Genomic DNA, 12529 nt, shown 5'->3' with positions numbered 1-12529 from the left:
CTGCGGATACCATTTTTCGAGTCTCTGGTATGACCCGGCCGGGAATCGAACCCACGACCTACCGCTCGAGAAGCCGGACGCATAACCATTACACTATCTCGCTCACCGAAGTGCGGCCTGTTCTACAGCCTTGGGCGCTTCATGCCAGCATGGGTTCTTCTGATACTCTTTAAATCCTTAATCCAATCGAAGTTACATTATGGCATCCTCTGATGGGGGGCTGCCAGTAAAACTGCACTCAAGCCACTGCAGAAACTACAGCATAAAGTGCTCCGAATCATAGCTAGGGCCCCAAAGGGGCCTGGCTGCCCATCCAATAAGTCGCTGCTGAAGAGATTCGGCGTCCTAAACATAGAAGATATGCGGAAACTAGAAATCGCCAAGTTTATGTATCAGTTTCACTGCGGTCGTTGCCCCGAATATTTCAATGACTTCTTTACCTCTGAATCAAAAGCGCACAAGTACAACACACGCGCGTCCACGTCGTCCAAATATCATATGATCGACCGAAAAGATCATCGCTCCATCAAATATGCCGGACCTGATGTGTGGAACAGTATCCCGCCGGCCATCCGACAGTCGACGAGCATGTCCACATTCAAGTCGAAATACAAGCAATTACTACTAAATAAATACAGTCCATCCTCAAGATTACCGGACCACGACTGACCTATCGATATCGCTTCCCATGACATGCCGCCCTATTTCTTGTCGCATTCTTCTTCTATACTATCTTCTCTACTTTCATTCAGTGTGCATGCCTCCTCTTTACATCGCCTAGGCCAAGGTGGGTGTCAGATTCCATAGACTACTCCTTGTCGCTTCGACATCATCCTGTCTTTTCATTGTATCGCATTTTTGTGGTGTATTGAACTCATAAAATTGCTAATAAACCAATGATGATGATGATGATTGTTTCATTATTCCCGGTTTATACAGCCCAGTGATTCGGACTCTGTGGCGAGATCCGGATAATGAAATATCCGGACTCCTTTGACGCTGGCTTGTAAATCAGGAAGAAACAGAAAGAGGAAGTCACATCGATGCTGACTATCGATGTTCCGTCTTCCTATTATTTTCAATAGGATTGCAGACACTAGCACTTAGATGAAGAAAAATCGTCCTACGTGTATACCATGTTATTCAAGAAATGTAATGTTTGTGTCGTGTAGCAGTGGCAGTGGCACATGCCAATTGTGTATTGAGGTTATCTGGTTATGTATAACGGAAGTATGTGTGTACGAATGTGCGTATGGTATGTATCATCGGTATCGCGTATCGGGATATTCGCTATTTAGGAATATTGGCTAAACAGAATAAGGTATAGTTTGGTGTATCATGATGTCGGATTTGCCTCGTGACAGCAGTGTTGGGATTATATAGATACCTTTGAATCACGATTCATCTCGATCTCGAGTCATTGCACATTTTGAGACGAGTCAACTCACTCGTAATTGTAATCAACTACCGCGAGATTTTCCTCGATCAATCAATCAATCAGGTTTATTAATATTTTCATCGTTTCAAAACATCACAAAACTGCGATACAGTGAAAAGATAGGAAGGTGTTTGGAATAGCCATTAAGATCAGACACCCACCTTAGCCTAGGCAAAGTAAATAAGAGGCATGCACACTGAATGAAAAGTAATGCAGAGACTATAAGACTGTAATCGTAATCGTAATCTAATTGCGACCGTAATCGATTACATTGACGGGGTAATCGCCCCATATCTGGTATCTGATAATGCACCCAATTTAACGATGCATTATTTTCTTGTAGATATTGTCATCAATATTTGATTCATGCACGCCGAATACTGACCATGCCACGGAGTTATGGACTTAGTGCGGCAGAGCAAAAGAAGATAGATGATCGGGTTGCGAACGCAAATAGAATGGTGGCCAACGCTCAAAAAATATTAGAAAAACAACGTCAACTTGGAAATTTACCACCGCTCTCCACCAAAGCATCGCCGGCAGCTATTCCTAAAACCAAGACCGGATATATACCCCAGAATGGAGATATAAATATGTCTGAGAGCCGAATCGGAGTTGCTATAATTGGAAGCAAGGGGCCTGTTACTTTGAATCAGAGTAGCCGTGTTTATGGCGAAGGCGCACACAAGACCGCTATCAAAGTTACAGGGGGTGATTTTCCGCAAGCGAATATTGGTGGGGAGGCGACAGTGAATAACGACAACTGTGTCATCGGAGCGGGTAACGCTGGAATCGGCATATCACCTGAGCAATTATTGCTTGACATACTGTGCAAAGGAATGGAACTTCCTGATGTGACTCAACTACTTCAAAAAGGATACTCGCTAGCAAACATTGCCTTTGCAATTCCGGATGATAGAGAAAGAATGAATCGGATGGTGACTGTGCTTCTGTGCGGATAAACTACAGAGTACCAGGACATTACTTTAATAGGCCTATCCAACTTCCCATCCTGATGCTCTATTGTGAATCAATTTCAGCCTATCTTAAAGCCAAGCTGAATCGACCTGGTTAATTATGTAACAGCGGTGAGCTATAGAGGGCTGCCATATTTTGGAAATCTGATAAAAGGACACTTTTTCAAAATCTTCAGACTTGCAATATCGGAGGAAAATCCTGAAAATATGGTAACTTTATCCCACTTCGCGGTCGGTTGACTGAAAAAAACAACGCCGGAGCGTTACTTCAATGCTGATATACTGTATCTCAGTCGAATTTTGCCCTCTATTTAACCAAAATTCTCAAAATAGAGGACAAAATCTCAAAAAAGAGGACAAATGAGGACGTATGATAACCTTAAGCTATGATGCGAGTCATAGGCTACATTGCTTCCACAACCATCGCTACATATTATCCTTGAAAGAGTCTAGGTTACTTTTATTATTATTATATCCACTGTTAATGTGTTGATAGACGAACAGTCTGCTTGGCATACTATTATTTATATGTACACTTTGTGAACAATTTCATTTTATGCCGATTATAGGATTAGCTCTATGTTCAATTCAATGAATATTATGAATAGTCACAGATTTATGGAAGAAATTCTATTATATACATTAAGTTCCATGATTTAGGCTATTGAATGGATCGTCAATATAATTATAACATTGAAAATTTTATGAACTATTCTCAGCATTATGCTGGAAACCCTATCAAGAACTGTCAACAGCTGAGTCGTTTGTTTGTGATTGAAGTCAAGTATATATGAAATGTATCGCACTCATAATCTACTTCATTAAAGGGTCTAGTTTTGGGTTTTAGCTCGACATGGAGCCTGCCTATGCTACTTACCCTTCCAAATTCTATTAATTTCTCTGAATTTTTATTTTTTTCCGTTTAGAGAGTTGTCATAATTAACATTCATAGTCATGTCTAACACCCTCGAGAATGATACGTCTGGATTTGTCACGAAACACACGGAAACGAAAGAAGAGATGGAAGTAGTCATTGACAACGAAGCGAGTGCAGAAACCGGACCAATTACCCTGCCCGAGGAGTACGCAAAGATAACACAGGGCTCTTCTGAATTCAATATCCAGGGAAATTACATCGCCCAAGCAGCTCTCGGTAATGACGGCGATGTCACATTCAACGAGAGAATGAAAATCTACGACAAAGGCGCTCATCATGATAGCACTACGATTACTGGAGGAAACTTTACACAGGCAACTATCGGAGGAACATCAACTTATAACAACAGGGGCACCACCATCGCTGGCGGTGGTGGGGCGATGCTGAAACCCGAAGAACTAATGGTCTATATATTAGAGAAGGGAGTTGCGTGTAGAGAGCTGAAGGAACTGTTGGAAAGGAAATATACTCTTGCGCAGATTGCCTTTTCTATACCGACAAATGCGCGCTTGCGGGAACACATGATCAAGGCTATGATGCTGAATTGATGCTTTTTAGTTAACCTGCTCTGTGTGGATATTTTTGTATATGGCTGTAGATGTTGATTTTGTGTGGCGGGAGGGACTTGAAAAAAACTATTGTTTTCAAGATGCCACAAAAGTCTTCAAAATACCGATAACAGTTTACTTCACTGTACAGTGGCCACATATCTATGTTCCATCAATGATATATTGACTCGTATATGTAAATGTTGAATTTTGTAAACCTTGATTTTGATTATCTCAAATTTTGTGAGATTTTGGTAAGAGACCTGTCACATTATATTTTACGCTTACAGCCTTCATCACTTAGCAGTGTGTGAATGCCTCATTCTGTACACTTGAGCAGTTGAGCAGTTAATGAAATTGTCTTCTAGCAATTATGTGGCGATTGATATAAACAATTCTTTTGTGTACAAAATTGGCACGGTGGAATTGTAACGCCGTGAGCATGTAATTTACTCTACCATTGATGTCCATGAACGTAACGTTAATCAAACATGTGATTTTGATGAGTTCCAAATTAGTGTTTTCTTTGTATCTTCTACAAACTATATAATTATGCATCCGCTCTTTCAACAGAAACTAAGTTTACTCGAAACTGTCTTCTCGTAATAGATTTTCATAGCAAGGGCGCCTTAACTATGCCGCGTCACAAAGGTAGCCAGGGCAAGTCCGGACGTAGGAACCGAGCCGTTACGAAAGATCTAGCACGCGAAGCAGCGGAACTACATGACGCCGCACCGGCCGACGCAAATAATTTTACGATATCTTGCCCGCTAGCGATGTGGGACTTGGGCCATTGCGATCCAAAGAGGTGTTCAGGTCGTAAACTCGTACGCAAAGGGGCCGTTAGGATACTGCGACTTCAGCAGCGATTCCCCGGCATTATATTAAGCCCCATGGCCGTGGAATACGTAAGCGCGGGAGACAGGGATATTATTTCTCAACACGGCGCAGCCGTGATAGATTGCTCGTGGGCCCGTCTTGAAGATACGCCGTTCTCAAAAATGAGAGGCGGTTTTCCAAGACTCTTGCCTTATTTGGTCGCGTGCAACCCTGTCAACTACGGCAAGCCTTGTAAATTATCCTGCGCCGAAGCATTTGCGGCGGCCTTGTACATCGCCGGCTTGAAAGAAAGCGCTGACTCGGTACTGAAGCCGTTCAAATGGGGAGAGAATTTCTATCCTTTGAACGAGGCTTTGTTTACGGTTTACGAAAATTGCAATACCTCGGAAGAGATCGTGCGTGTGGAACAGAAATGGCTGCAGACTGAGAGAGACAATATTGATAGTGCTGTGGAAGACAGAGATCCTTTTGACATTGATTTTAGTCTCGAACACGGTAATCCTAATCATGCGTTACCGTCGTCCGGTGACATCTCTGAGGCGGAGAGTACTGATACTGATGATGATTTAGCTGAACAATTGGTTGAAGTAACGATAGAGAGTGGTGACTAACATGTTAACGTTAACATGGAGGTAGGTGTTGAGCATACTCGTGTAGTCTGAATTTTAGTTGTCTTGATTCCGGAATCTTAAGACAACTTATGTCGCTGCAAATACAAACTTTGGTAGATACTGACACTGAGTTGTTGACAATTTCTGTCGGAAATTACCGGAGGCAAAGTAATTTTAAATCGGTTTATAGAGATGATGATTTAAGAACATTCTGAGTTGGGCGCTTTTTGAATTGGTCTGGTCAGTATAATTATTATCCCGAGTACGAGCACTGACTTGCATGTAATATAGGTATATCGTATCGCTTGGTCTATTCTATTTCAGTAATCTAGTGACCAAGTTTTGTTTGAACAAAATAATTCGTGGTGTCAAACCATTTTTGCAAGTGTGCTCCAGTCATTATTTCATAGAAATCCTATGTAAATCATGCTGGGGCCTTGATCTTACCTCTGTCATGTAAGAATGACCTGCAGCCTGCAAGTCATGAATTTATGGTCAATGCATAGAAATACCAATCATTTTATTTGAAACAAGTTGCGGCAAGTACTGTTGATGAAGCATTGCAGTCGTGAATGTTTGGTGCTATTTCTTAACTCAGGATTACCCATAACCAATATATTCTGTCATCATGGATTTATCAATTCTCATAAAGACGGCCGATTTTGCGGCCAAGAAGCATAAGGATCAAAGACGCAAGGATTCCTTGCAGACGCCTTACATCAACCACCCAGTAGGTCCGTTTCATTTCTTTCTTTAATTCAACTGGTCGAATAAAATATGGTGTGACACATTTGCTGAAGGTGTTGCAAACATAATATCGGAAGAAGGTAATGTGTGTGAACTTGAAGTTTTGCAAGCGGCGATTCTCCACGATACAGTCGAGGACACGGACACGACGTTAGATGAAATAGAAGAATGTTTTGGAAAAAATGTAAGGTGTGTTCCTTCCTTTATTGGGCACGTTGATTCGTGGTGTTTAAAAGGTAAACATTGAGGTAATTTCATCATGTAAAGGTGCTATACACTATGTGGTCGAATACAATTATGCTGATTGCCTCTTACATTCTTTGCTTTACTTTTCACTGTACATGCCTAGTCTCTACATCGCCTCCCTAGGCCAAGGTGGGTGTCTGATTTAAAAGACAACTCCAAGTCGTTTCGACACATATCTTTTCATTGTATCGCAGTTTTGTGGTGTTTTGAAATGATAAACTGATACTGAAAATCATATTGCTGACTGTGCCCTTTGAATGTGCTTCTTGCATGGGTGTTGGCAGACCCTAATGGCTGTGTCATAAATATATTTAGTGTTAAAATATCTCTGTCGATTGAAGCAGATATGGTAAAAATAGGCCGAATTAACGATTAAATTGAACTGCTGAACATGAAATATAAATTGATGTCGTAATTCTATTTAATTACAAGGTCAAGTAATGATTTTTAAAACTTTTCGAAACTACTCAAAAGCATTGAAAAGAGCTAATTTGTACGAGGCATTGCACTAGTTGTTTGTTTTTGTTATTATTACGTCAAGCAGACTAAATAGTTACTACTTTTTGAATTTGATTCACCCTATCAATGCCGTTCGCTACTGATGAGAGTCAGTCGAAAAGCTTTTAGCAAATAAATTACCAATATTAAGTTATTGTTTCGCGTTATTCTGAAGTTCTGTACTCCAAATGTCTTGTTCAAATACTTTCAATAGTGCAATTGCTGGTAACACAAGATGCACCGTTGCCTCCAACAGAACCAACCTATAGAGCTGTAAATACGTGTGATTTTCTGGATTATATTTTGACACCATGCTACACTGGCTGCATGTCATGTTGTCATGAAGATTTAATAAATGTTATGCAGATTTTCCAGACTCTGCATTCTACTTGGCAATGTTCTTTCCAATTCACTACTAGTTGCTGACGATTACCCCTGACGAGTGTCAGCCGAAAATATCCGGGTTTATTTCAATATGAATATACTATTCAATTGTACTTGGCAAATGTAAAATGTGATTAGTTAGACCTCAAAAATGGTTGAATTAGAAGTGGTCTAATGCCATAATTACACTGCTGAACTGAACTCGACCACATCTACCTGAGTATTTCGAAAAACTAGGACTTTGTTACTCATCTACATTGTAATTGAGTTGCATGAAGATATTGGAATATCAACAACTGGCATATTTTCATGTCAGGGACATAGTTTCTGAAGTGACGGACGATAAATCTCTTCCCAAGATGGAAAGGAAACGCTTGCAAATTGTGAACGCTCCGCATAAGTCCCGTCAGGCCAAACTCGTGAAACTTGCGGATAAACTTTACAATCTCAGAGATCTGTGTAGGGAGGCCCCTCAAGGTGAGTACCGTAAACCGGGGTAACTTTGGACTTAAGGGTAACTTTGGACACTAAGCAGTAAAAGATTTAAATGGTTATCGATGAAAAAGAGTTGCCGCTGGATGTCCAATTCTTTTTCATGAGGCAACAGTACTACAAGTAGTCTCTATAAAAGGTGGATTCATTTCACTACCAGATAAACTTGACCCAACATCGATAAATTAATGGAGGGGGTCAATTTCGTCAAAATTGATGGCCAATAAACTTCTTACAGCCAAACATAGATAGCATGTGATTCATAGATTCAAAACTTGGCAGCAGATACCTCTAAGTAGTCTTAATCCATGGCCAAAATCTCAGTGGGCTCACCCTTAGATCAATACAAGAAAATGTGATGTCCAAAGTTACCCCGTCAAATTTTATCAGAACGGGGCAACTTTGGACAGTGAAAAATGTGATATTTAGAGCTCTGGAAAGTGGCTGCTTCATCTGTGTCAAAGGGTATCGTCAACTATATTCCTTATGACCGGCCGGATGGCTTCTTAAAATGGAATGAGAAGGTTAATAAATTAAGAGTTTGCCAAAATATGAAAAAATGGGTAGGCAATGAGCTGAGAGATTGTAATCGGGTGTAAGCTACTTGAAAAACTTATCACATAGGCTACTCCTAAAGATGCGCCTGCTGAATATGGGATATCGTAAATTACGACAAATATATCCATCAGAGGACATAGGAAAGGGAAAATATATCTTTTCTAGAACAGTAATATATTCGAAATTGGCAATAAATCACGCTAACATACTTAATGTTTGCTGTCGATTGCTGACACTGCCAGTGGGATACCGCATTGTCACCATACGTTATTATAAGTCCCAATTGGTGAAGGCATGAGGGAAAATTGAGTAAAGGGATGAATAAGGGGGCATTAGCCTTCAAAAACTACCTATTTTTTTTTGGGGGGGGGGGATTAGGTAAAAATCATGCAATAGGCCAGACATATACTATTTTGTTTCAGTTTTAGTCACTGCTCTCATCAACTCTTACCAAATAAGCCTCATTTACGAGGTTTCATAAACAATAGAGGGTAAAGGCATACAAAAAACTACATTGTCCAAAGTTACCCCACATGCACAGGTAACTTTGGACACGGATAATTTACAAAAATAAGGTACTTATTTATGACCATGAAGATTTTGGATTAGTTAATTCTAATCTTTGCTCCATGACTCCAAAAAAACACAAAACTTGCCTCCCCTACACCCTAGCAATTCCAAGATACAAAGCGGAATTGTTGAGAATTGTCCAATGTTACCCCGGTTTAAGGTAATTCAAAATGTGGTTCCCCAATTAAGTGGTAGGATTAAAATATTTGTGGCCCATTCGAAAATTTATTCATATTACTACAAACGTGACCACTTGTAATCCTACATGTACATGTCTGTTAAAGGTTGGACGGCAGAACGTGTGCAAGAGTACTTCCTTTGGGCTTATGATGTCATAGAAGGACTCCGTGGCACCAATGAGGCACTGGAAGGCGAATTGGATTTGATATTCAAAGCAAAGGGCATAAACAAGGGGAAGAAGTTATAATGCAGTTCGAATATTAGGTCACAGTACAGTGAATTTTGTTTTTATAGCGTCTGTAACCGGTACGAGCGACTACTAGTGGATATTTGTTTAGTCTCTATGCACAGTTGACACATCTTTGTTTAAAATACACAATACACATCAACATATATGGAGAGGATGATTTCGTCAAACTCATGTCTGCATTAAGTGGGTTCATTTTGCTCAATCAGGTACAATAGAGTTGCTGCAAGCTAGCAGTGGAAGAGCCGATAGATGAATCTGGTGTGATTTACTTTTGTAGTTCTGGGCACAGTTAGAATCACTAGAAGTGGTCTAATTTGCCTTAGCGCGACTAATTTGGATATGCTTCTAGACTACTTCAATTATATGCATAGCAGTTTTTGAAGGACGTCTACGTGTGAGAGAGAGATTCTTTATTTTCATCCAACTTAAATACATAAAAAATAACAGACGGCAATGATGGTGGTACAGAAAATATGCATGCACAGTATTCGGTATAAGATAGGAGTGATCGATACGACAGTGAAGGTTAACTAGTCTGATCACACCAGCATCAAACAGGTACACTTGACTCTATACAGAGTTTACATACTGGCTGTAAAAAATGTTGGTTTAAAAAGGAAAATAAAAAAGTAAACAATGGCAGCAAAATTGTCATCACGATGCTTCCAATTTTGGTAAATCCGGTAATCTTGAGGGATGACTACTGACTAGTCTTTATTCAGCAGAAATTGCTTGTATCTTGACTTGAATGTGGACAAATGCTCGATGACTGTCGGATAGCTGGCGAGGTGCTGTTCTACACTTGAGGTCTGGCATACTTGATAGGGTTAGGCGTCCTGTCTGGCTAGGCCTTTAAACGTTTTCTGTATTCCGTGCTGAACATATGGCAGGTGATAGTTGAGGACGAGCGTGTGATGTAACTTACTTTTGATTTCGGGGTGAAATATAGCTGACATTCGTGGGACGGTGACCGCAATGGAACGATACATAAATTTGACAATTTCTAGCTTAAATCATTTATGTCCAGAACACCAAATCTTAGTAGCGATTCAACAGTTTCCCATAGGCCCCCTTATCATTGAGTAACAACCGTGAAACTTCGCACAGTGTTGGATGACATCATCATTACGGTTCAGTTTCTGAACGGAATCGTGACAGCGGCTGGTGTGTTTATAGACAGGTAGACACTGTACGAGAGTAAATAGTGACGTTGACGTCCAATTTATATGGATATGTCTAAAGTCTATGCTCTGACATTAATATAGTATCACTTTCGAAATGATATTACCGGCATTAACACCACAAGTTTACTGCGGACTCCGCGGTACTACACGAACAAAACATGCGGAATCCGCATTGCGGATGCATATATTTAGCAATTTAAATCTGACGTCACACTGCGTATAGGCGTGCAATCCGTGCATGAACAATTGCACATGCACTGTCTACAACTTTGAATTTGTGCGGTGAAGGGGAATCCCGAGGTGCGTATGGCTTGTTTGTCTTCCGGTGTTTGGCAGACAGCTGTTGTTCTGACATTTCCAAAGATCGGCAAAGTACTAATATTGAATACGATTCATTTCTTTTCTTATGATCAACTTAAACTTGAAGATAGTACAGAGAAGATGAGAAAGGGTTGTTAAACTGGAGGCAGTATTAGTTTTATTAATAATTTTTTCAGATCAATAAGTCGCTGCTGAAGAGATTCGGCGTCCTAAACATAGAAGATATGCGGAAACTAGAAATCGCCAAGTTTATGTATCAGTTTCACTGCGGTCGTTGCCCCGAATATTTCAATGACTTCTTTACCTCCGAATCCAAAGCGCACAAGTACAACACACGCGCGTCCACGTCGTCCAAATATCATATGATCGACCGAAAAGATCATCGCTCCATCAAATATGCCGGACCTGATGTGTGGAACAGTATCCCGCCGGCCATCCGACAGTCGACGAGCATGTCCACATTCAAGTCGAAATACAAGCAATTACTACTAAATAAATACAGTCCATCCTCAAGATTACCGGACCACGACTGACCTATCGATCTCGCTTCCCATGACATGCCGCCCTATTTCTTGTCGCATTCTTCTTCTATACTATCTTCTTTACTTTCATTCAGTGTGCATGCCTCCTCTTTACATCGCCTAGGCCAAGGTGGGTGTCAGATTCCATAGACTACTCCTTGTCGCTTCGACATCTTCCTGTCTTTTCATTGTATCGCAAATTTGTGGTGTATTGAACTGATAAAATTGCTAATAAACCAATGATGATGATGATGATGATCACAGAACATCAGAATATTGCGATACAATGGAAAGATTGGCTGTACGAGAGTAAATAGTGACGTTCGATTCATGGATATGTCGGTATGCTCTAACAATAATATAATATAACTTTCTAAATGATTTTACCGCCATTAATACTACAAATCTCCATTTTACTGGATGGTTACTGAAGTAAAACGCAAACAAAACATGCGCATGCTATTCAATATGTGGGAAGAACGTCAAAGCGCTTGCAGGAACGCATAAATCAGCATGTCCCTAGATTCATTAGAACACGCTCGGTGAAAAGCTCACCCTTAACTCATCCGCTCAAGATTGATGCGGAACAATCAAAGGCCATAAATTCTGCAATTGGCAAACACTTGTTGGATAATCCCGCCTGTGCGAAAAATTATCGAGACGACAGATTTCGCATACTCGGAAAGAGTCGCTCACACTTTCATTTGTGTGCCTTGGAGTCGACTTTTATCAAAATACACCAGCCAAGGCTGTGTCAACAAAAAGAGTTCGTGTATCATCCAAAAATAGTACATTGAACGCTCTCTCTAAATAAATACAGTCCATCCTCAAGATTACCGGACCACGACTGACCTATCGATCTCGCTTCCCATGACATGCCGCCCTATTTCTTGTCGCATTCTTCTTCTATACTATCTTCTCTACTTTCATTCAGTGTGCATGCCTCCTCTTTACATCGCCTAGGCCAAGGTGGGTGTCAGATTCCATAGACTACTCCTTGTCGCTTCGACATCTTCCTGTCTTTTCATTGTATCGCATTTTTGTGGTGTATTGAACTGATAAAATTGCTAATAAACCAATGATGATGATGATCGTGTTGGACATTTCATGCTGGTGACGTCATATTTTGTGTTACGATTGTTGATATACGTTGTTCTTTCGAATTCTCTACTAGTTGCTGACGATTACCCCTGACGAGTGTCAGCCGAAAATATTCGGGTTCATTTC

General features: G+C 40.5%; 4 protein-coding genes and 1 long non-coding RNA gene across 5 annotated transcripts; 4 read left to right on the top strand and 1 right to left on the bottom strand.

Moving 5' to 3' along the window:
- Positions 1 to 1751: 1751 nt before the first annotated feature.
- On the top strand, positions 1752 to 3334 carry LOC145454188 (uncharacterized). The gene has a single exon (XM_080332206.1). It carries the CDS (start codon positions 1825 to 1827, stop codon positions 2398 to 2400), a length of 576 nt encoding a protein of 191 aa, XP_080188332.1. The 5' UTR covers positions 1752 to 1824; the 3' UTR covers positions 2401 to 3334.
- Positions 3335 to 3368: 34 nt separating this feature from the next.
- On the top strand, positions 3369 to 4492 carry LOC145454187 (uncharacterized). Its single transcript, XM_080332205.1, has one exon. It carries the CDS (start codon positions 3370 to 3372, stop codon positions 3898 to 3900), a length of 531 nt encoding a protein of 176 aa, XP_080188331.1. The 5' UTR covers position 3369; the 3' UTR covers positions 3901 to 4492.
- A 43-nt stretch (positions 4493 to 4535) lies between these two features.
- Positions 4536 to 5949, top strand: LOC145454185 (18S rRNA aminocarboxypropyltransferase-like). The gene has a single exon (XM_080332203.1). The coding sequence runs from the start codon at positions 4536 to 4538 to the stop codon at positions 5349 to 5351; it is 816 nt and encodes a 271-aa protein (XP_080188329.1). The 3' UTR covers positions 5352 to 5949.
- On the top strand, positions 5621 to 9430 carry LOC145454186 (guanosine-3',5'-bis(diphosphate) 3'-pyrophosphohydrolase MESH1-like). Its single transcript, XM_080332204.1, has 4 exons — positions 5621 to 6085; positions 6152 to 6287; positions 7543 to 7703; positions 9131 to 9430. The coding sequence occupies exons 1-4, from the start codon at positions 5980 to 5982 to the stop codon at positions 9271 to 9273; spliced, it is 546 nt and encodes a 181-aa protein (XP_080188330.1). The 5' UTR covers positions 5621 to 5979; the 3' UTR covers positions 9274 to 9430.
- Positions 9431 to 9671: 241 nt separating this feature from the next.
- LOC145454189 (uncharacterized) lies at positions 9672 to 10955 on the bottom strand. Its single transcript, XR_013920072.1, has 2 exons — positions 10565 to 10955; positions 9672 to 10151 (listed from the first exon to the last, which is right to left on the bottom strand). It is a non-coding gene; the product is annotated as an uncharacterized LOC145454189 (long non-coding RNA).
- Between the last annotated feature and the right edge of the window lie 1574 nt (positions 10956 to 12529).

Source organism: Botryllus schlosseri, chromosome 13, assembly GCF_051294905.1.
Source record: "Botryllus schlosseri isolate E-star chromosome 13, Bs_hap1, whole genome shotgun sequence".
Lineage (NCBI taxonomy): Eukaryota > Metazoa > Chordata > Ascidiacea > Stolidobranchia > Styelidae > Botryllus > Botryllus schlosseri.
Note: the sequence above shows the minus strand (reverse complement) of the source record. Positions and strands in the feature narration are given on the sequence as shown.

Coding starts and splice junctions, on each gene's coding strand:
- LOC145454188 (XM_080332206.1), top strand. CDS start 1,825: ATGCCACGGAGTTATGGACTTAGTGCGGCAGAGCAAAAGAAGATAGAT.
- LOC145454187 (XM_080332205.1), top strand. CDS start 3,370: ATGTCTAACACCCTCGAGAATGATACGTCTGGATTTGTCACGAAACAC.
- LOC145454185 (XM_080332203.1), top strand. CDS start 4,536: ATGCCGCGTCACAAAGGTAGCCAGGGCAAGTCCGGACGTAGGAACCGA.
- LOC145454186 (XM_080332204.1), top strand. CDS start 5,980: ATGGATTTATCAATTCTCATAAAGACGGCCGATTTTGCGGCCAAGAAG. Junction 6,086..6,151: donor TTACATCAACCACCCAGTAG/GTCCGTTTCATT, acceptor CATTTGCTGAAG/GTGTTGCAAACATAATATCG. Junction 7,704..9,130: donor GTGTAGGGAGGCCCCTCAAG/GTGAGTACCGTA, acceptor TGTCTGTTAAAG/GTTGGACGGCAGAACGTGTG.